Raw genomic sequence first — 25,328 nt, forward strand, 5'->3', positions numbered from 1 at the left:
TCAAAACTTTGATCCTTATTTACCTCCAAATAGGTTTGATCAACCACCAATTCTTCCAAACTTCAGCATGCAGAATCCTCCAAATTTTGATCCACGTCTTCCACCGCCTAAGTTTGTTCCTTGTGGACCTCCACCAAACATAGCTCCGAGATCAAATTTCAATCCAAGACAAGTTATTCAGCAACCACCTATTTGGCCTTCTTCTAATTTCGATTCGCATAGACCTCCTCTAGTTGGAAGACCTCCAGGAATCATTAATCAAGATAGTGCTTATCGTCACCCAAGATTCCAACCTCCAGGAAATCGTTTTAATATGTTACGCAATCCAATGTCACCAACTCCTAACAGATTTAATAATCAGAATTCAGTTGACTTTTTCCCTCCAACATCAGTTTTTCAAGGTAACCCTCCTAGTAGACCCAATGAGCATTTTGATGTTCAAATGCAAAACTTTAACCAGAATAATTTTAATGCATATGGAGATAAAGTTAAACAGTATAATGATCAAAAGCCATATGAAAATTATTCTGACCTTCGTGATGAAAAAAAAGACTTTTCACAAAATGAACAGTTTGAATCTCTCAGGTATTCCTCATTAGGACATGATCATGAAAAATATAGCATTGGGCATTCATCAAATTTAGTTCAAAATAACATGAGGCAAAATGAATTTGAAAAATATCCATCTGACAGTAGAGAACGATTTTTTTCAGGCAATGATGTACAGAGATATGATTCAAGTAGGTATAACGCTGATTCTGATTTGAGGTATTCAGGATATAATGAATCTAAAGATTCTACATTTCGTTCTGGTTTCTTACAAGGGAATACTAATAACAAAGATAAAGAAAATTCGTTTGAATCGAATCATTACGATGATCGAAGTCATAATACACATCCATTAAGTAATAAAGATATAGAAGCAACAGATTATTCGCTCATTGTTAAAGCTTTGAGAACACTAAGTTCAAGTAATACTCCAGTAAATGAGCAGTCCCCTGTTGCATACTCAGGTGATGGGTTTGAACCTGTTTCTCCAGCAAGATCAGATCCTAAAGAGAAAAAAAGCAAAAAAAAGAAACACAAAAAAGAAAAGAAAAAAGATTTGAAGAAAAAACTTCAAGAAAAGTTAGCTGAGCTTGCTACTTTGAATGAGCAGTCAGATAATCTTGCAGATAATATTCAATCAAAATCAGACCAAGAAGGTGAAAAAAAAGATGATGGGAAAAATTCATCCTTAAGCATACAGTTTAGTGCAAAGCCTTCTAAAATGAATATCAAGCTTCATTCTCCTATTGTTAAAGGAAATGTTTTTCAAAAATACAAAAATCAAATGTTAAAATCAGAATCACCCATTTTTCCAACAAAACATATTGAACATGGAGATCGTAAGTACCGAAAAGTTGCTGAAAGTGGTAAAGAGGAAAATCTTGATGATACTCAGAAGTCTGAAGATGCTAATGATCCTCAAACAAAAGAAGATTTATTAAAAATGTTAGGCATTAATACTGCAATTAAAGAAAAAAGGGAAACCTTTAGTGGATCTGAAGATGGTGAAGTGTTAAGTGACGATGAAGTAGAAGAAAGACTAAAAATTAAAGAGAAGCAAGCAAAGCAGGAAGAGGATAGTTGTGTGCAAATTCCACTATTAGAGCCAAGTTCAACAGTTGATGTTCCTTCTAATATCTTTAAAAAAGAAAAAAAAGATAATGGTGAACAAAGTTCTGATGGTGAACTCAGCACAGATGGCGAGTTGAGCTCCGATGATGATGGAAGTGATGATAGCTTAGATGAATTCGGCAGATCTAAAAAATTGCGGTTTTTAAGTGGCGACAATAATGGGTATAGTTCTGCATCTGAAAGTTCAGAAAATTCTGATGATGAGAGAGCACGATGGGGACAACCAGAAAGGTACTTTTTTTCATTTGCAAATTTTTATACTCTAGTTTTTAAATTTTTAATCAATGGGATTATGATGATGATGATGATGATGATGATGATGATGATGATGATGATGATGATGATGATGATGATGATGATGATGATGATGATGATGATGATGATGATGATGATGATGATGATGATGATGATGATGATGATGATGATGATGATATGAATTTATATGCTTTTTTCTACAGTTATTCACAAACGTTTAAATGTGTGAAATTTTAAAAACAAAACTTTATTATTTTCTTAAAACTGTGTTTTGACTCATTAGAATTAAAATTTTTAGTCAAAGTATTTTTTTACACTGTCAGTCACCATATATAGCGTGATTTAAAATCTCTATTTAAATGACCATCAAAGCTTAGTAATTGCTATAAAAGTATTCAGAGTGAACAGAATCTCTTTTTGAAGAATCGATAGATTTGCAACTAAGAAATATTTGAAATAGTTTTTTCAAAAAACAGTTTTATGCCAAAAAATTGTTTTAATTATGGTTTTTAAAAGTCAAATGAATCATTATGCCTATGAAAAACGCAACAAGTTCCATCATGGAAATCACAACAAATTTATTTTTCAACAAGTTAGGGCATCATACTTATAAATAATTTCGAGCCAAAATGTTCAATGCAATGTCTTGGTGCTAGAATAACCAGATTTTATGCCAATCAAATATGCTGCTCTTATTTTTGTTATAATCTTTTATACATAAACTTCTTTTTTTTATTTTTATTAAATAAATTTGCATTCATTTTTTTATTTTTTTTAAATAAATTTGCATTCATTTTAAAGCTTTGATATTATATAATTCATTTTAAAATTGATTTTTTTTTTTTTTTTAAATTATAACTTTAAATAGTTTTTTTTTTTTAATAAAAGATAACTTAGCTTACTTGATCCAAAAATTAATTTGTGTAAAGATTTATGAATATATATTTTTTAAATGATGATTATTAAATTATATTGTTGTAATAATTTTAGTCAATCTTCTGTTGCTTTGGAAAGTTTTACTCGCTCAAAAAGTCGTTCAGTAAGTGTTAGTCCTGTGCCATCAGCTGTTATTTTAGAAAATAGTTCTGGAGATTTGGAAAAATTACCTGTTATTGAAACTCAACTAGAAGAAGTTGTTCCTTTAAAAACCAAAGAGGAAATTGAAAAAGAAAAAGTGTTATTAGAAGAACTAGAACTTGAAAAAAAGCGTGAAGCTGCAGAGAAAGAGCGTTTGCGTTTAGAAGTCTCACAACTTGAAAGTAAAATTGACAAAAACTTGATAGCTCGAGGTCGGCAACGAGAAGATAAAAGTGAATCTAGCGCTACTGATATAAGTGATGAAGAAAATGAAATCGAAATAAAGGATAGCAATGTTGGCCTCCCAATACTTGAGAGTAGTAGCGAATTGTTGAGACTTAAACTTGAGGAAAAAATAAAAGAAAAAGAACTTGAAGTTATAAAAGTAAAGGAAGTCAAATGTAAAATAGAAAAGAAAGTTGACATGTTTGCAGACTCTGGTGAAGAAGATCAGGAAAAAGATGAAATTGTTGCTGAATCTAATGAGCAACCAATGGAAGTTGATCTAAAAGATGGTGATGTACAATCAGCTGTTAATCCAGTCACCGTTAGTGATAACAACTCTAGTATTACTACTGTAATGCAGGATGAGAAATCAAAAGAATGGAATGATAAAGATGACGAGTTTGAACGAACTCTTAAATCTTTGCAAGAAATTCGTAATACTATGGAGACAATGACAAAAGAAGAGTTAGAAAATGCTTTGAAGTTACATTCCTTGGATACTATTAAGATTGAAGCTGATGATGGACGAAAAACACCTCTGCATCTAAGAGATATAGAGATCCAAATCAAATCTTTAACAGAATATGTCGGTAACCATAGATTATTGTTTAAGCAGTTATTTAGAAATATTAATAAAAAGGAGTTCAAGCATATGCTACCAAAAAGTTTGTTGGTAAGTTATTTTGCATATTTGTATATATATATGTATGCAATATATATATATATATAAATATATATATATATATATATATATATATATATATATATACATATATATTTATGTATATATATATACATATATATATACATATATATATATTCATACATATATATATATATATATATATATACATATATATATACATATAATATATGTATATATATACATATACATATATTATATGTATATGTATATATATATACATATATGTATATGTATATATATATACATATATATATATACATATATATATATATATATATATATATATACATATATATATATATATATATATATATATATATATATATATATATATATATATATATATATACATATATATATATATATATATATATATATATATATATATATATATATATATATATATATATATATATATATATGCATATATATATATATATGCATTTTTAATTAATATTTTTATCAGTATTGCTGTTCCAAAATTAAATTAATTTTTTTTTTTAGAAATATGATATAAAAATGGTTCGAAATTGGTGTTTTGATGAGATTGAAATAATTTCAAAAAAACGTTTGCGTGCAATACTTTTGCAACAATATCTTGCATCATCAAGTAGTGAATCTGAAGATGAGACAGAAGACATAAAGGTTTGTTTATAAATCATTTAAAATAATGAGTGTAAATGTTAATGTTTGTTTTATGTTTAGTATATTTAACAAAGTTATGAAATGCAGTCTGTTTTGTTAATCTGTTATAAATATGGAGTGCTTATATTTACTACTGCAAATTAAGGTGTACCTAGTACTAATGTAGCGCAGGCTTTAGTTTTTGAAAGTAAGCACCACTCAATCTCCTTTATATATTTATGTCTTCCTTAGCTCTAGCCTTTAGAGGATGTTTCTGTTAAAGCTCCATCTAATCCTTTTTTAGTTTGATATCGGTTTGAAATCAATCCAAAATATGCAGTATGCAATGTGCCAGCATAAGTATTAACTTTACTAATTTGTATCATAGTTTAGGATAGAGCTATCATGTTTTATTTTTTTGTTGTTATTATCGTTATTATTGTTGTTATTTTACTAGTTTATTTTAATTGTTATCATTATTTTTGTTATTATCGTTACTATTATTATTTTTATTATTTTTAGTAGTAGTAGTAAAAGTAGTAGTAGTAGTAGTAGTAGTAGTAGTAGTAGTAGTAGTAGTAGTAGTAGTAGTAGTAGTAGTAGTAGTAGTAGTAGTAGCAGTTATATTGATAGTGGTAGGTGGTAGTAGCAGTTGTAGTAGCTTTGTAGTACCTTGCTTGTCAAATTTTTATGTTTTACAATCATTAGGTTTAAAGAAGGTTGTGCCAACATTTAAAAAGAGGAGGCAAAGATATTTTTAAAAAACTAACATATTTTATACTATGTTGGTGTTAGTCATTTCATACCTGATTCAATCTTGTATATCAGCTAAAAAATCCTAGCAGATCTAATTATTGTTTTATAAAAATTGAAATTTTATACCCGGCTAAAATAACTTATCCTTAGGTAGCCGTATAATTTGAAAATTTAAGTAATTAGTAAAATTTTGTTTGTTTAGTTTATTTATCTTTTAAATTTATTATTCTTCTAAGAAAACGGAGACGGACAAAAATAAAGAAGTCGTTGTTGAAGACAAAGAGATTGTTATTGAAGACAAGGAACTTAAAAAAGTTGAGAAAAAAAAGAAAAAGAAAAATAAAAAGTTAAAAAAGCATAAGAAATTAGAGGACAAATTAGAGGAAACACAAGAAAAAGAAGACACTTGCAGTCTGAATAAAACCGAAAACCAAGATGAAAGTAAAAATTTAAATAAAAAAGAAGTTGAGGATGCCACGGAAACCTCAGTGTGTGGTAAAGTTGATAAAGAATCTGAGAGCGATGAACTAAAAAATATTAAAAGTCAGGAAGTAATAGAAAAAGAAAAAATTGTATGCGACCAAACAATAGCGAAAACTAACGAAAACGAAACGGAAGCGAAAGAACAAATTGTAAAAGTTATTGATGAAAAATGCCAAGCTGACGCCACTCCAAGTGAGACAGAAAGTGAAGATGCAGGTAAAAGAAACTGAGTTCTTTTTGTGGTTTGTTGAATCAGTCATCATTTTTAATAGAACATCATTGAATGAAAGTTTTATAGGTTATTTTATATATTAATTTAGAAAGCTCCTCAAGTGATAATGATAATGAATCAGAGGAATCAAAAGAAGAGGAAAAATCAAATTCTTCAGCAAGTGAATCTTCTGTTAAATCGTCTGAAGGTAAACATTTTACTTGTTAAGCATATTAATTTGTGTTATCATGGTTAATATATTTAATTATGCCATTTTTAATTAGATGAATCGGAAGAAAAAGGAAGTAGTGACGAAAAAACGAAAAAAAAAGAAAGTTCTGCTGATGAAAATGACTCTTCCGATGAAGAATCTTCTAGTGAAAATGAAGAAGAGCTACACAAAAAAAATAGAAACCAGAAGCAACAAAAAAAACACTTAAAAAATGAACGGAAAGAAAAAAACATCAAACAAAAAAAAGAATCTTCAAGCAGTAGCGAAGCTGAGTCTTCATCAGATTCTGATAAAAAAGTCCACCGTTCCGAAAAGAACTCTTCCTTAAAATCAAAACCAAGTTCAAAGGTGATTTTTTTAAAGATAAAACAAAGGGAGGGGAGGTTTGGAATTAAGATTTTAATAATAATATATGCAAAGCTGTTGTATGCGTACATTTAAAAAAATTTGATTTCAGAACAACGAAAATATTTCAATTACTGATCAGAAACGCAATCAAATTCGAGAAAGATATTTGTTAGAGAAAGAAAGACGTTTACGTGAGAAAGATCGTCGAATACGTGAGTTGATGAAGCGCAAGCGGAGAAGAGAGAAAGAAGAATCGGAAGAAGAGAGTGAAGAAGAAGATGATGATGAAGAGGAAGAAGAGGAAGAGGAAAAGCAGGACCGAAAGCAAAGAAATGAAAAGTAAATTATTTAGAATTATAAAATGATTTGAATAGTTTAGTTTTTAGGAATAAGGGTTCCCCATCTTTTATTATTATAGAAGTAAACAAGAAGAAAAAGAACGTCGTAAACGAAACACACGAGATACTGATAATAGAAGTAAAAAGCAGCAAGATAGTTCTGACCTAAATTCGTCGAGCAATTCTTCTGATGGAGAGGGAAATGAAGATGAAACTTCGTATAGAAATCAAATGAAAACTCCGGTATTCTATGTTTTTCTAAGACATCTTATTTTTATGAACATTAAACGATGTTATTGGCCATTTCTGTTTTTTTTTCTTTCGCTTTTTTGTAGAGTGGTCGTCAAACCGATGAAAAGCGTCGACATTACGCCAAATATATCGCGCATAAACGTAAACAGCAACAGCAAGAAATGGAAAAAATTGACTTGCGACGAAAGTTAACAGAAAATGCGCAACAGCAAGCGCGTGATCTAACGATTCATGAAAAAGAGTTAATTTTTCAAAGAGAGGCTGAGAAGCCAGAAGGTTACGACGAACGAAAACGCAGAAGAGAGATGGAGTGTGGCAAGGGTCATAGTAACTGGGTGCGACGATCGGGCGACGATGACTTACGTAGAAGAACTAGTCAACAGGATCTTAGTCGCCATTCAATAAGCGGTCATGTACATATACCAAAATATGAACAACAATCTCATGATAAAAATCGCTCCATCTCACATGATAAGATGGATCGAAAACGATTGCAAGATACTAGTAGATCAAGAGGTCACGATTCAAATGAAAGTTTAACTCGCGATAAATCACGTGATTCTTTAAACAAACGAACAGTATTACGATCAGACTCTAGAGATGCTAACAAGCGTCGAAAAGAAAGAGGAAGTTCGTCAGAAAAATCTGAGGTAAAACCCGCATCTGATTTGAGAGAACTAGAATTTCGCGCAAGAGCTTTGCAATCTCTATTAGATAAAACTGAAAAATCAAACAGGGCGAAAGACAGTCGCTCAAGGCGTAGTGAAAGATGATTTTTAAACAGAGTTTTAAAGATAGTTTGCTACGCCGATGTTTTTTGTTTTTTTAATTTTATTTTAAAAATTAAGTTTGTTTTTATTTTAATCTATGCAACGCTTTAATAAGCTAATATTTGCTGTTATATTTTGATTAACGACAATATGATGTCGTTGCGAGTAAATAGAAAGGGTTACGTTAAGTGATGTTAAATTGAACCTGACGTAACCTTAGAATTTATTTTGCATAAATTAATAGCGTTTGTTTTGAAAATAAAATGTTATACCAACGCCTCAGAGAGTAATAGTGTCAATAAACTTTTATAATGTAAATTATCTCTTTAAAAGAAATTTTTTCATACCCTCAGGCATATATTACAGGGTGGTCAGCAACCTGGAAAAGTCAGGCAAGTTCTAAACTAAGTTAAAAGTCAGGGAGTAAATTAAATTTTGCAAAAGTCATGGAAAAGTGAAGGAATTTTAATGTACTCAGTAACAATATATATAAATATTTTTTATTGCTTATTGATGACTAAAAATCAATTTATTTTTCTAATTCATATTTTCGTTTTTAAAAAAATTCTATCATTTGAGTAAAGTTGTGTGACTTTGATTTGTTGCCATTTATTAAATTTACATCGGTTAGTCAGGTGAAATGAAATTCTGCCACCCTTTAATAGTGATAATGGGTTCATTAGGATAGTAATTTTAGTAGGTTAAGTTTAAAGTAAGAGTTTGTCTTTTAATTCTTTCACATACCGCCATTCTATTGTGCATTTCAAAGTCTTATTTATAATTGTAACCGTGATTTAATGATCCAAAACCACAAACCTACGCGTCGTCAAGAAAAAATCTCATAAACAATGCTACACACAAACACTTGATCAATAAAATCAAAGAACCTGATGACAGCAACATCTTTCTCATAGTCATACCATACAATGAGCAAGGTAAGTGGATCAATAACTTTCTACACAGCTGGCATCAATCAAAATTACAGAACTGTCTATGCTGTTTCCGCTAAAATCCATCCTAACACACATTCAGAATAAGACTTATTTCCACGAAAAACAACCAATCCTCCTAATCAAACATTCACTGATTCATCCATCCATTTTTAGACGGTTGACTCTTGATATCTTGAACTCTCAGGAGACCGGAAAAAAGGTTCGAGATATCGAGAGTATTTTGGCTCAAAAAAGTGCGCAAGGGGCCGGAAGTAAAGTTCGAGATATCGAGAGTCAACTCGTCGTGTCGGTTTGACGAGGTTCTAACTGAAATTTTTTATATTAGGAGAATTTAGAAAAAATCTTTTAACTTTTTTTTAATGTTTGATTTAAATTATTTATATAATGTTTAATTAAAATTATTTATGTATTGTTTTTTTATTTGTCGATGTACTCTTTTTTAGGTTGATGCATAAATAAACAAAAAACTATTATATAAATATTTTTATTTAGACAATAAAAAAAGAAAACGATTTATTTGCTATTCTTCTAATATAAAAAAAGTCAGTTAGGACTTAGTCAAACTAACGCGACAAACTGTACACCGAACTACTCACGCAAAGGACAATGTGAGGTCGGCCATACTTCTTATATTACTTTTTAGCTTTATAATACTTTTCAAATTTTGAAAATAGATTCAGTTACTACAACACACCTTTAAAACATCATCTACAAAGAGTTTCTTAACCTGTGGTCTACGGACCCCTCATAGGTCCACGACATGCATTCAGGGAGTCCATGTAGCAGGCACAGATTTAGAAAAAACATGGGGTGGAATTTCCATTTTTGAACCGCTAAATTTTTATATTATTAATTGATAGTTTATAGCAAGACATGTGCTAAGACTTCACTACCAAACAACATTTCAAGTGCCATTATTATTTTTTTATCACAAAAATGAAAGTGAATGTTGTTTTAGATGATAATTTTCATCGCCTTATAACATATATTTATTTATAATATAGCTTTCATTATTTATTTCATTGGTTTTTCAGTAATTGAGGTGTACTTTTGTAAAAAAATAGTTTTTTCTTTTTTACAGTTTGTTAAAAGTGTCCACAAAAAAAAGAAAATATAATGATTCATATGTCGCCTACGGTTTCACTTTTGTAACTGAACGAGATGGAACACAAAACCACAGTGCTTTTTATAAAATAAAGTGCTTGCTAATGGCAGTATGAAGCCGTCAAAATTGTCAGAATATCTTAAATCTGTCCACCCAGGAAATGCATTCGATAAAGTTTTGGGCCAAAAAAGCTCGACTTGCGAAAGCCGGAACTTTACCCAAACTAGGTTTTACTCCAACACAAAAACCATGTTTAGAAGCATCGTTCAAAGTTGCATATCGCATTGCCCAACAAAAAAAGCTACACATTGCCGAAACTCTTCTAAAGCCTCGTTTACTAGACGTAGTAGAACTTGCGTGTAGTAGAGATCAAAGAAAGAAAGTTAAAGCGATGCCTTTGTCAAATGATGTCATCCATTCTAGAATTGTTGAAATGATTTCCAACGTTTTGCAACAGGTCATTAATGAACTTAACTCTTCACCATTTCCATTCAGCATGCAACTGGACGAGAGCACAGATATATCACAGTGTAGCCAGCTCATGGTGTTTGTACGTTATGTACATATAGAAACATAAAGTATGAAAGAAGAGTCTCTGTTTTGCGAATCACCTTTGAAAACAACAAAAGCAAGGGATGTTTTTAGTATGACAAAAAGTTTTTTTGCAAAACACGGCGTCCATAGGATAAATAAGCTTGGCAGTTTGTGTATTGATGGAGCACCTGCAATGCTAGAAAATACTTCTGGTTTTGCAGCATTGTTCAAGAAAGAGATTCCTATCGTCACAATAACTCATTGCTTTTTACACCGACATGCATTTGCATCATGAACTTTGCTTACTTTCTTGAAAGGAGTTATGGCCGTGTGTATCAAAATAATTAACTTCATAAGAGCCAAAGCTTTGAATCACCAGCTGTTTAAGAAACTTTGTTAAGAAATGGGATATGACCAAGACGTATTGCTGTATTATACAAAAGTTCGCTGGTTATCAAGAGGACAAGTTTTGAAGCGCTTATTTGAGTTACGCGTAGAAGTCTCGCTATTTCCGAAAGATCAAGAAAGTGTATTGTATCAAATTCTGGAGAGTGAAAACTTTTTGCAATGACTAACTTACTAAGCCGATATTTTTAGTTATTTGAATGAAATAAACCTGTCTCTTCAGGGTCCTGCTGTCACAATCGTGGATGCAACTAAAAAACTAAAAGCTTTTCTTGATAAGCTGCCACTTTGGAAAAGAAGAGTGGATGTAGGTGCTTCTGCACATGAGATCCAAAGCTTATTGAGAGCTGATTTTCATGCAAAGGGTGCTTGTGATCTTTGGTGCAGTTTAGAACAAGTTTACCCTCTTGCGTGCAGTTTAAAACAGTTCGGAGTAAACGAGCAATGTCCGTACTAATTCTGTTTGCTGCTACGTACCTTTGTGAGTCAGGTTTCTCAGTATTAGTGTCAATAAAAACTAAAAATCGTAACCGAATAGATGTCAAAGACGATATGTGTCTTGCATTGTCTAAGACAATTTCTCAATTTAGTGTGCTTATTGAAAAGAAACAGCAGCAACCATCTCATTAAACAACTGATATGCAATAAATTTTACTTGATACCAATAAATAAAAGTGTTTGTTATGATGTTTTTTTTCTTTCCTAACACATTTACAATAAAGCTTGGAGGGGGTCCGTAAGGTTTCTAAAATTTTGAAAGTTGTCCATGACTTCAAAAAGGTTAAGAACCACTGATCTACAAGATAGTGTTGTACCGTGGTATTGTTTCCATATTGATAGTATAATCTTTATGCAGCTAGAATAAGAAAGTTAAATAAAAAAGTAAAAAAACTCTCTTTTCTGATAAAACCGCACACTCGATTAACTACTTTAGTTTAGTTTTTCGCAGGTGACTAAGTGCAGGTGACTAAGTGCAGGTGACTAAGTGCAGATGACTAAGTGCAGGTGACTAAGTGCAGGTGACTAAGTGCAGGTGACTAAGTGCAGGTGACTAAGTGCAGGTGACTAAGTGCCTTTATTTAATTAACTTAGTCTTAATTCCGGTTTAATTAAAAATAAATTATAATGCTATTTGTCAATACAACTATCACTTACTCATTAAAAATGAATTTTTATTTCTTAATATAATTATCCCTCTATCATCTCACTCCAAAATGTCAACTAAAAAAACAAAAGCGTATTAGCTGCACCACATTAACTAATATGAAAGAAAATATTAGATCACTGAGAAAAGCTGCATTCAAACATGGCGTTCCAGTCTCAACACTCAAAGATCGCAAAAATAACAACAACAATAGCTTCCATGGCTTATGTACAACAACGGTATTCTCAAATGAAACAGAAAGAATGATGGTGCATACATTCAAATCAAATGACTGGGGTTATGGTTTAACCCAAAATAAACGCAAAAGATCAATTGCCCTTATTCAAAAATGACATGCCTGGCAAAGACTGGTTTCATGTCTTTATGAAGAAATGGTCAAAAAAAATTTCAACAAGAAAAGCGGACAACTTAGCATCTAACTGAGCCGCTTCGCGTACGCCAGAAATAATTAATTGTTGTTTTGAGTGCGTTTCCAAGCAATATTAACACACTAATTTAATTTCTGGGTCGCACATTTGGAATTGTGATGAAATAGGTTTTTTATGTGATCAAGACAAAGCAACCGTTGTGTGTCAAAAAAGGACAAGACGTGGATTTAAATTTTACTGGCAACAATAAAAAAATTCATTATACAGTGAACAACTGCCGCAATAATGATCGACATTTACACTACTATTTATGATATACAAAGCCAAAAAAAGACGTCCTGACTGGGCAATAGGAAGCCCAATTAGCACAAAATAATTGATTTCAAAATCAGGTTTGATGGAGCACAATATGTACAATATTTAATGGCTAAAATAAGATTTTATACCCAAAACTAAGCAAATTGGTGGTATTCATGTTTAGTATTAGGTGGGCATGCGACTGACATGACTTTGGAAGCAGTATTGCTGTGCAAAAACCATAATATAATCTTGATTTGTTTACAAGAGCATTCTTTACATAATCTACAACCATTGGATAATGTTGTCTATTTCATGTCAAACAAGCGTGAAAATAAGTTCTTACCATGTATTACAAAGACTCAAAATGTAAGAATTTAGACGAAAAAAATTTTCCACCGTTGCTCAAATTGCTGTATGCAATTGCTGGTTTTCTGTACTCTCGCTTATTTCCACTTAATAAAAACAATATAAATCATATGACATTAGCAATCACACAAACGATTAATCCACCGCCATCAATTTTAGCAGCTTTCGCCGCACCTACACTATCTTGCTTAGAAATTGTTTCATCATCTTCTACAGCCGCCAAAGCACCTACTCCACCTACACCTTGATTACCATCTTTATCAACTACGTCACCTTCGAGTTTTGATAAGCGTGTGTTGAACGTTGCTAAAGCAGCTCGAGCGTTGAAACAAATATTTCAAGCCAGAAATCAATCGCATGTTAAGAAATCGAAGCAGTGCAACATGTCAAAACTTGGTGGAAAATGTATTACCAAAGAAAATGCGATCGAGTTCCTCAAACAAATAGATGAAGAAAAAGCTACATATAATTAAACTTAAGTTGATACTGCTACAGAAAGCCATTGCATTTCTTTTTAAGAAAAGATCACAATCATGGGCAACTTTATGCTTTCTAAAAAACCACCTGAATTTTTGAAAAACCACCTGAAAAAAACCTGAAACAACTAAAAATGCAAAAAACCCAGATATTTTAAACTTGGAAACCCAAATATTTTAGAAAACTGATATAAAAACAAACTTTGTGCTTTATCAATTAAGGTGTCATTAAGCCAGCCGGATGAGTCTCTTAAAATATCTAAGGCTTTGATTTTAGACTGTATTGACAAACTTTAAAGAAAACTTTAGAAAAATTTCAACTTCAACAGCCCCTTTTTACAATGATACTATAACTAACAAACAGTTTTTTTCAAAGCTTTACCATTACCAGTTTAAACTCTGAACCTTTTTCTTGTTGATTGGTTTGAGGAAAATAAACAGACTTTATCAAATAATCTAAAATTTTAGAGTTTTTTGAAGAGTACCAAAAATCTATAACATAAAGTAGTTACATAAATTTTTAATTTTTCAATATATTTACTTCAATGATCAGTAATTATATTTTCCAAGTTTTGGTAAGGCAAGAGGTCCAATAAGGTCTAGGGGAAGTTTGTGTGCCTATGGCCAGATATTTTCAATGCCCAACTTCAAGGCCCCAGACTTGTCTGAAAATGGCAAAATTGATACGATCACATCTCTATACTAATTCCTTTGTATTAGTATAAGTATATTGACTATAAAATATAAAATTCCATCAAGTAGAAGGGTTTAAAAATTAGTGGCCTTAGGTACAATAAGCTTTTTTTAAACTGTACCTTGTGTCACTTTCTAAAATTTAGTTTCAAATCCATAATAAATTTACTGTTAATTTAATCTTAGATTGTTAATTAATTGCAACAATTAAATATATAAGAAAATTGCAACACTTAATTGCAACACTTAAATATATAACAAAATTGACTAATAGTTCTGAGCAAAATTGACAAATAAGTCAATGCATAAAATGGAAGTCCCAAAACAACTGTGGGTTTTTAGATGTTGAGACATAGTACAAAATTAACTTCAGAAACATACAATAATATAAAATATACAATAATAATAAACTATTAATCATAAATTATATAAAAGTTTAACTTAATTAGTGGGTTATAAACACATACCACAAAGTTGACATTTTTTTATTATGATAATTTGTATAATTTGTTATTCCATCAGAGACATATTGCTAAACATCTTCAACAGAGTAACTAAAGACTGGCATTTTAATGAAATAATTTTAAAAAATTTAGAAATATGATTACTTTTGTTTTTTGAATTTATACCTAACGGAAACAAGGCTACTTATTTAACGATAGAATTAACCTGCCTTACGGAACTTTACGCCATATATGTGCATGCGTGACGCTTGCGCAGAACTGCCTGTCTACTACTAACGATCTGTCACGGAGTGATTCTCAGTCGGAGGAAACTGTCCGATAGGACATTTTACTCCGGAGTAGATTGTCCCACACTGGAGTAAGTTGTCCGCTTTGAATAACGTGAAACTTCATCGGACAAAATAGCTTAAAAAAGATTGCTGACGCTTTTAAGTAAGACATATTAAGAAAGTACGTAGAGTACTTTCTTAAGTACTTAGAGTACTTTCTTAAGTACTTAGAGTACTTTCTTAAAAGAAAGTACTTAAGAGTACTTTATTAAAGAAAAAAAGTACTTTCTTAAAAAGTACTTTTTTAAAAAGTACTTTCTTAAAGAAAGTACTTTTTAGAAAAAAAGAGGTTTTATTTTGTATAATTAAAGTTGCTTTTAGGAATACGGTCACCATAGTTCTTATTCGTAAGAGTGTTATTATTATTAATTCCTAAATTTAGTTATTATTATTATTTAATAATAATATATACTACAGTAATAATGATATTTACTACAATAATAATAATATTGTAATAACTAATTTAATTAGTTTTAGATGGAAATAGAGATGATAGCTCCTTTCAACAGTGATATACTTCATTAAAATAAAACAAACTAGTATTTAGTAATTAGTAATTAAGCAAATACGTTATTTTTTCCCCGCACTTCAACCCTTTGTAACTCTCTCCCATCTTCATGTTTTCCTGACTCATACAACCTTCAACATTTTTAAGTCAACCGTTTCCTTGCTCTATACCGTCAACCGGGGTGACTTCGGACAGCGGGGTGACTTTGGACAGAGCATTACTTATTATTCTACTACAGTTTCTTGTCTGTATTTCTGGCAGAAATGCTTCTAACATTAAACGATCGAGATCAAAGTTAGGAATAGAAATGATAATTAATCATTGTAATTTTATCATTAATTATATGTGTATTTGAAGTAGTTTATCAATAGCTGTTTTCTTTTTTTTTTTTTATTTGAAATAAAAAAATTTTAATTAAGCAGCTTTTTTTACATAATTATACATTCATTTTAAAATCCTTGATGTTGAAATTTCAACTTAAAAAATTTATGCTAATATCATATTGGGAAGCTACAAGCCAAAAACTCATTCATGTTCTTTATAATTACAGTGGTACGATCCACAAAAATATTTCCATTTTGTATTGATTTTAATGAAACAGTTTACTATTTTCTTCAAAAACTGTCCGAAGTCACCCCGGTTGACGGTAACTCATAAATAAATAAAAAATAAGAATAAAATAAAAAAAAAACTTAGTTTATGAAATATATAATTATTATATATTTCATATTCTAAGTTTTTTTTGCATATATATATATTTTTTTTTAAATCAAGTCATTTGCATATATATATATATATATATATATATATATATATATATATATATATTTATATTTTTTTTTTTTATAATCAAGTCAACAAACGTAAATCAATTTAAGAACCACATTTACAAATACTTTTAATTTTAACCTCAAATCTCATATCTTGTGTATTTTTTTTAACCCTTGTTAACTTTTTTGGCTGTTATAAACTGAAATTCTATGTAATTTCAGTTTCAACTCTTATGAGTTACAGCGTTATTTCTATAAATTCTATAATGAAATATCTATTAATAATTTTAATTAGATAAAATTCTAATATATAGTTACAACTAATAATAGTAATTGTAATATTATAGTATTTTGACATGAATCATATAATAATAGTATTATGATGATATTCTTTTTTTTATTTTTGTGTCTATATTTGTATGATTTACATTTTCAGTTATGAGTGTCATAAAGTTTTATATCAGATTTAAAATCAAGTAATCATCTTCATTGTACTACAAGTAAGATAATTGATTGATTTTACAAGTTTATTAGTTTATGATGAATAAGCTAGAAACTTAGGCCAAATAGTAGTATTAGCTTAAAGAGTAATATTAGCTTAAAATGTAGCATTAGCTTAAAATGTTATTGTTTTCTTCTTCTTTATATTTATACTTATTTTGTCTACAATTTTATTTACGCTCGAGCTTTATTTATTTATTTGGATTTTTTCATTTTTTTATTTATTCTTGGAGCTTTATTTATTTATGTTTGGAGTTTAAAGAAGTTTTTAGTTGTAAGGTTTCAAAGACTTGAAGTTTTTGATTAGTTTGTATTTTATTATTAAATGATTATATTTTAAAAAAATCGTCCTTTATTTCATTGGTTTTAATTTCGCCATTATTTTATTTTAGTTTGCCTACTGTTGAAATATAATTTTAATTTAGTAAACTCCTATGAATTTAAGTTTACTTTATTAATCATTCGCCAACAGTTAAAAAAAAATTGATTTCAACTCAATAAAGGTAGGATTAGTTTTATTTTTAGTTTGCAAAATATGAACTGAAGTTAGATAATATCTTATTGCTGTTTTGTACCATTATTTATTTCCATTATTTTACATTTATTTACTGTACTATAATATGTCTGTTGTACTGTCTTTTAAACCCCACAAACCTTATCTAATCAAACAAGTATATTATTGTTGTTTATACAGTTGCGTGTCATTAATGGAACGGTTTATTTAATAGAATAGTGACAAACTAAAGCAGTTTTCAGCTGCTTAAGCTTATTATTGTTGTTTAAAAATGAATACTGATTTTTTTTAATTAAAAAATTATCTTATCATTCTTGTAATTGTTTCAGTTAGTCATCTTATATTCATCAATGTTATTTGTATCATTAATATTATTAGCTGGTATTTAATTAAACTTTTCGTAAATGACATACATTATTACTTTGTTTTTTTGTCAAAATATAATTTGGTCGACAAAGTCAACCAGTTTGGTAGATGCAATTTTTTTAAAAACTTGTTTTAGTTTCTTAAATAAAATGGATAAAGTGAATGATGAAAAAGAAAAAAAAGACTTTCTCGATGTTAATATTTACTTAACTAATGGGGTCTATCCCATTAGTTGCACTCCCAATTAAAAGAGAAATATGTTTTTCCAGGTTTAGAATGGAAGATAATTAATTAAAATATATGACAAAGAAGGGTTTATGGGTTGAGATTATTTTTAGGAAAGAGCAGAGAAAGTAAATTGTTTATTCTTGTCATAGTGAAGATCTTACTTATCACCTTGAAAGAGCAAGTAACACAAAGTTTCAGAACGTTTTTACTGGAATTTTCGATAAAAATTTTTCTATCATAATGGCAGATCTAAGCAGTTTAAACAAAAAGAAAAAATTCGTTTTTTATTTAAGATAGTTGTTCAAAACTTAAAATATTATCGTAAGTTTACTGTGATTCTGCTACAGTCCCTCAAATAATTGTTAAAGACTAAACCCTGAAAATTTCAAGTTTTTGTTTTCAATTTTATGTTTTGTACAAGGTTGAAAAAAAGAATTCTGTTTAAAACACATTTTAAAAACATCTATTAGTAATATATGGGGCAAAAGTTAATTAGGTACTAAATAAATTGAAATAAAGGCTGCAAAAACAATTAGGTACTAAATAAAAAATATAGTTAAACATACAAGATAACATAAAAAACAAAATTTTCATTTTTTACTGTTTTTAACTTAAACATTTAACGAAGTATAAAGTTCTAAATATGTCAGTGTTAACATATTTTTTATTTTATTTTTAACCGGTAAAAAATGACTTGTGAACTAAAAAACTTCAGGTTTATTTGTATGAGTTACGTGACGCATAATATTACTATGTTAATTATAATAATATTACACTTAGTATATAAAGTGTTAAAGTTTTCTTTATGCCGCAGAATAATGCGCGAGTTCTTAAATCATCGTTTAAACAAACACTAAAACACATTGCTTGAGTGGTCCGAAGTAAATAATCCACAAAAAGGTAGGACGGTTTACTCCAACGTAGGACAGTTTGCTCCGGAGTAAATTGTCCTAGACGGACAGATAGGACAAAAAAGGACGTTTTAATCCGGAGTGAAATTTCCGACCGGACAACTTACTCCGCGGACAGTTTTCTCCGTGACAGATCTACTTATTTATCGCGACAACGGCAACCAAAATAAACATATTGAAATAGCGATAAACTAAAAGGGTTCTTTCGGTTCCGTTAACTTATATATAGAGTTAAGCCACTTTTAAATTTTAAGTATCTAAAAAGTTTATATTTTTCCTTTATACATAGTTACTTAACTTACGGCAACATCATGTGGGCAAGTACTAATTACACTAAGCTAAAAAACTTTATAGCAAGCAAAAACATGCTGTTAGAATCATATTTGGATCTGGTAGAGCGGTTCCTTGTGAACCTTTTTTACGTGTAATTGGTGCCCTGAATATTTTCAAACTTAATATCCATCTTGTTCTACTGTTCATGTATAAAACAAAATATGGACTGTCCCCCTAAATATTTGAAACTTATTTTAAAGTAATACACCATAAATATGCTACAAGATTTTCCGCTAACAACTTTGTTATACCAAAATCTTATTCTAAACAAGTTTCTTATTCAATTCAGAATCGCGGACCACTTTTGTGGAAAGGATTTCCAAACATTGTTTCCGGAAAAAAAAAATCTCTTCATCAGTTTAAAACTGATTCAAAACAGTTTTTTTAAAACGCAGATTTTGACTTATATTATTATAAGTCTTTCTTTTAAAAATAGATCAGATATATAATTTAAAAACTGTAAAACAAGTTAATTATTCGTATTTTCGTAATTATTCGAGAGAAGAAAAAAAAAAAAAAAAAAAAAAGGTTAAAATTTTTTGACAATAATCATTATCAAAAATCACATTTTCTCGCTTTTTATTTTATTTTTTGTGCGTATTTATATATATAAAGTTATTGTATATTCACTTTTACTTTTACCTAATCTAGTTTGATATTTTACTTTATCTTTTATATATTTTACTTAAAATATATATAAAGTTTTATATATTAACTCTTACTTTTACTCAATCTATTTATGATATTATGTATTAAACGATATTTTACTTTATTTATTATATATCTTTTGTAAACATTCATTTAATTTTTCTTTTATGTTATATATTCTTGAAGCAACTTTGTAAAAATTATAAATTGTAACACGGTGCTTGGCGATAAGGCAAATTATGCCTTCTTCTTGCTCCGGCCATTAACTTAATTGTAAATTTATGGAAACTGTCAAATTTGTTAAACGGCAAAATAAAATAGAAAATAGAAAAAAATAGAAAAAAAATAGAATAGAACTTAAAAAGAAGAATCCTTATTAGTAGTGGCGTTTTGAACATGACGGAGGAGAGCTAGTCTTTGAAACATTTTTATGGTCGTGTATGTTTTTTTATAAAGGCAATATTTTTTTTTTAAAGAACCCATATATACATATTAGCATAATACGTTATTACATATTAGTATACTATAAATTTAAGTTTAATATTATTTATATTATGAAACGGAATTTTTTAAATTTCCTAGAATATTGTGGGTGAATCCTGGGCAACGCAGGATACCCCCTAGATCCGCCCCTGCTGCACGATAAGTAATACAAATACCACTCATATACCGGTTTTGCATCCATTTAAATCAAATATGACACCCGTTTAAAATTAAAATAAAATTCATTAAATTAATATAAATTAATATAGTATTAATAAAAAATAAAATTTAAACGAATAAATATATAAATAAAACCCTTTTTTTTGAATAATATAGAATGTTGAGATTGCGCATGCGTTAATTGTTTTAATTGAAAATCACGATTGTTTTAATTGATTGTCTCGATATTTTGAATGAATGTCATGGTTGTTTTAAATGGATGTCATATTTGTTTTAAATGGATGCAAAAACCGGTAATAAAATTTCTAACTGCCGAATGCTTTTTCGAAACGAATACAATACATCATACAACAAAATATTTAAAAAGTGAGCGTTTTAAAAGTAGAACTCGAATTAAAATATGACATTATAAGATATTAATCTTGACATTTTTTACTGCCTTACATAAGAAGAAACACGAAGGAGTGCAAGTTAATATTTAACAAGTCACATGCGTGTAATTCAGTAATATAAGTCGTTCGTGTGTTTGCGTCATTAGGGCAGTAGAATACTTTTTAAACATTTAAAATAAGTGTTTCAACAATTATTTAGAATTTATAAAATTATCTAGTATCGAAAACACAAACAAAAACATTTTGTTTCAAAAAAAGCCTTTTTAGAGAAAAACTTTATTCAGAAAATAGGAGGTGAACTTATTTTTTATGTTTCAATAGAGATAAAAAAATATCTTTCTTTTGGAAAAAGCAGTTTATTGGAAGTTTATTTTGGAAAGCAGTTTATTTTGGAAAAAGCAGTTTATTGACTCAACTGGTTTTAAATTTTTGTTGACCTTGGATTTATTTTGAACGTACATTTTCATCCAACTCAAATTTAAGGAAGTCACATGACAAACATTTTAAACAGAAAAGTTGTAAAAGTTTTTTAGTTATCACCAAGTCAAATTGTTTGGAAGAATGAGTTAAGAAAATAAACAACAGCTATTGTGCTATTTGTTGTGTACTAAACAGTGGCAGTGTAGTGCACTTTTATTACACGTGTACTGAAAGCAGTCGCTAACTTAAAAATTCTTAATTCAACTACAAAGAAACTAAAAAGATTCTATTACCTATAAACTTTTTTTTCTTTTTCATTTTATTTTTCGTGTTTTTTCTTTTTTTTTTTTTTTTTTTTCGTTTTTATATCTTTATACTTTTTTGAATTTATAAGTAATATAGAGCAGGCGTAGCGCAATGGTTAGCGCGCTTGCCTCAGAAGCTGACGTCAGAAGCTGACGTCAGAAGCTGACGTCAGAAGCAGATCTGCGGTTCAACTCAAGAAGCTAGATATCTGTGGTTCAACTCTGGGCAAGTTTTATAGAACCAGTAAGGAAAGAGGCGTGAACTTTCTTTTAAACGCTCTTCCACGATTCTCTATGATAAGACCGTAAGGACTTCTTGGGGCACCTAAAATAAATAAATTAGAAAAATATATAATTTGAAAAAAATTGGCCTCAACTTTTGGCGGTAATGCATAGTTGCAAAGGTTCTTTTGTTCCAAATCTCTAGTTGGCGCAATTTAATGCCAAACATTCTTTTATGACTTGAGTATAGAAATACAAAAGTTCGAAGCTTTAAAATTTTGGAGCCATTTTAAAACTTACAAAAGTTTGAAGTGAACTCACCTTAAAGAAATTTAAGAAAAAATATTTTTTAGGGGGAAAAATAATTTTCCACATTTAGGAAGGTGATATCTACCTTTTATTTGTGCAGCAGCTGCGGTACAAGATTAGAGTTCTGGTTGAGAACCAAGAGGTTCGAGGTTCGATACAGGTTCTGGGCTGATGCGCGACATTTGTATGAGACATGAACTTCCTAGTTAAATTCACTGTTAAAAAATCTAAATGCTCTCAAAAAATAAGAAAAAAAATGACATTTCATAACTGTTATTTTAAAATAAACTTTTTTCTTGTTTGAAGATAAATTATTTAATTAAATTTTTTTCTTCTTATTATTAAAATATTTTAATATTATCTTTATTTGGTTAAGCACTTTTATTTATGATTATGTGTTACTATTACATAAACATGCATTACTAATCTATAACAGAGGTGTACCAGATTGAAAATTTTGAATTCCAGCTGGAACCGGATTCGCCGGAGTTTTCCGGCCGTAATGAGAATTATATTTATGTAATTTTTTACCTTCAAGATTTAAAGTGAATGCCTTCTCCTCAGCATTGTGGCTACATAATATATATTTATAACCTCTTTCATTAACTTGATTCTTGTTTTATTTAAATCTAATATGTAATATTTATATTTAAAATTATTTCTTTGTTTTATATTTTTACATTTAGGTTCAAAGTACTTATAATATTTACTGTATTGGGCATTCTATACTTTTTAACTATTTAAAAATTAAGAAACATTAAAAATGAGATTATTCTCAGAGGCAGGTAACAATTTTGATGAAAGAAGAGCTCTTTTATTGCCAAAAACTGGATAGCAACTCTTTGCACCAAAATATTCCTGAACTTTTAGAAATCCTTACATAAGTGATTACTGCAAATAAAAATAGGCAAAGCTACAGTTAAACGGTCTAAAATAATTTTAATTTTTTGGCTTGTTGGACTATCGTATAGAGACTTGCTCAAAGTGGTGACTTTATAATATAAACAAAAAATATTAATTGGCTTTAATACATACATTGACTATCTTATAGTCTGCTGCTACAAGGGAGTGCTGCTACATTGATTATCTTATAGCCTGCTGCTACAAGAGAATGTTGCTACACCGACTATCTTACAACCTGCTGCTACAAGGAACTGCTGCTACGTTGACTGAAGGTTTGGCATGGGGCAGCAATCTTTATTGTTATTATTATTTTAATTAAAATTTTTCAATTTTTAAAAACCCTCCCTTGACGAGGGCACAAATAAAATTATTTTGGACCGCTTAACTGTAGCTTTACCTAAAACTACATTAGGTTTGTTAAGAACTTTGTATTTTTTACCTAGATTTACTTAAAGTTCTTCATTGCCCTGAAAGACAATTATTTTTTGATTTAATTTACGCGGTCTGTGTCTCATGTCTTAAAAAAAAAAAGTAAAAAATAAATTCCGGCATAACGGCCTGAAATATTGTATTTCGGCCGGAACCGGAATGACTTTAAACTCGCAAATTCCGGCAGTAACGAAATTCCGGTACATCCCTAATCTTTAATAACTTTTTTTTTGAGAACGTTTTATTACTATAAAATTACTAGAAACCGGTAAACTAAAGAAAAAATCATTCTTAAACAGTTAATGTACATTTTTAATTGACAATACATTAATTAAATTAATAGAGGCTCTGTTATAAGACCCTAAGGTCTTCTTGGAGCGCCTTGTAATACCAAGAAAAAAATTAGGGTGTTTTTGTTCCCAAGCTCTAAGTTTCACAATTTTAAGCAAAACATTCTTATACGACATTAGTATGAACATGGTGATGCCATATAAGTTTGAAGTTTACATATCTAAAAGTTACTAAACTTTTCTTAAAGTTACTAAACTTTTTTTTATTTTTTTAAGTTGTTAAGCTGCTGCAAGAAGACCTAACGTACAGCTCACTGAGTCATGCTGAAGAGCATTAAACTAGAAAGCTCACACCTCCTTCTCTATGAATGTCGCGTTGACCAAAGCCTGCGTCAAATCTCAAGTCTTTTAACTCAAGTAATATAAAAGTCAACAATATTATCACGGCAGAAAATCAAAAAATAAATAACAACAAGACTTCTTGTAATTTATTATTGTCTTGTTGTAATTTATTTTTTGATTTTTTGCCGTGATAATATTGTTGACTTTTATCTAGATAACGACTTGTTGTTATCTAGATAACGACTTGTTGTTATCTAGATAACGACTTGTTGTTATCTAGATAACGACTTGTTGTTATCTAGATAACGACTTGTTGTTATCTAGATAACGACTTGTTGTTATCTAGATAACGAATTGTTGACTTTTATCTAGATAACGAGATTTTAAATTTAAATAAAAAACTTGAAACAGCCGGAATGATATTTAAAATATAAAAATTAAATATTTTTGAGAAAAACTTGTTTTTTGTTCCCTGACCCAGACGCAATTCAAAAACAGGGGTACAACCCTATCCCCCAAAGTAGGCAACTATCATTTTATTGCCGGTTTTTTCCGGAATATACTTCGTTAGTCAATATATGACACATTTCATACGGCTAATTTTCAGTTTTAAGAACTTTTTTTTTTGAAAGCAGTGTGCAGTTTTTAAGGATTCACTCCCCCATTTTATATGTAGAACCGCCCCTGTTCAGACCCTAGTTAGCACAATCTTTTGCAAAGTATTCTTATTTAAAATTAATGTAAAGTTTAAACGGTTAACTAGCTGATTGACTAGAAGTTAGCATTTTCAAATATTAAAAACGGTGCTGTAACTACTGCATTCATAAGTTTACTGCATTCACCGCTACTGCATTCATAAGGGCTTCATTCATAGGTTTAAAAACTATTCAAGCTGGAGTTTTTAAATTTATTTATGTTTATAGTCAAAGTTTATAGCTATTTATAAATCATAGAATAGGAAGAGGTTATGTAACAACTATTAGTTAATATTACCAGAGCAATTAAAGATGTCATTTATTAATTTTAAACAATAAATAATAAATCGTAACTAACAATGTTGCCTTGGCGGAATATTGAGTCAAATCCGTCGTCGAATCAAAATGTGTTTTTGCTATTTAAGGTCATAGTTACGTCATTAAAATAAAATTAATTTTAATTT

General features: G+C 29.5%; 1 protein-coding gene across 2 annotated transcripts in view; it reads left to right on the plus strand.

Moving 5' to 3' along the window:
- The window catches only part of LOC100208403 (trichohyalin), a 21,374-nt gene extending 13,344 nt beyond the window's left edge, over nt 1–8,030 (plus strand). For both annotated transcript variants that reach the window (XM_065818492.1, XM_065818493.1), the window contains exons 3-11: nt 1–1,911; nt 2,926–3,910; nt 4,448–4,588; nt 5,560–6,022; nt 6,127–6,225; nt 6,302–6,597; nt 6,707–6,936; nt 7,016–7,178; nt 7,271–8,030. The exon at nt 1–1,911 is cut by the window's left edge and continues 1,090 nt beyond it. In XM_065818492.1, the coding sequence (XP_065674564.1) occupies nt 1–1,911; nt 2,926–3,910; nt 4,448–4,588; nt 5,560–6,022; nt 6,127–6,225; nt 6,302–6,597; nt 6,707–6,936; nt 7,016–7,178; nt 7,271–7,960 (4,978 nt within the window). In that variant the 3' untranslated portion in view covers nt 7,961–8,030. The remainder of the gene's footprint in view (nt 1,912–2,925; nt 3,911–4,447; nt 4,589–5,559; nt 6,023–6,126; nt 6,226–6,301; nt 6,598–6,706; nt 6,937–7,015; nt 7,179–7,270) is intronic.
- Nucleotides 8,031–25,328: the final 17,298 nt, after the last annotated feature.

The sequence above is a fragment of the Hydra vulgaris genome, chromosome 14 (assembly GCF_038396675.1).
Source record: "Hydra vulgaris chromosome 14, alternate assembly HydraT2T_AEP".
NCBI lineage: Eukaryota > Metazoa > Cnidaria > Hydrozoa > Anthoathecata > Hydridae > Hydra > Hydra vulgaris.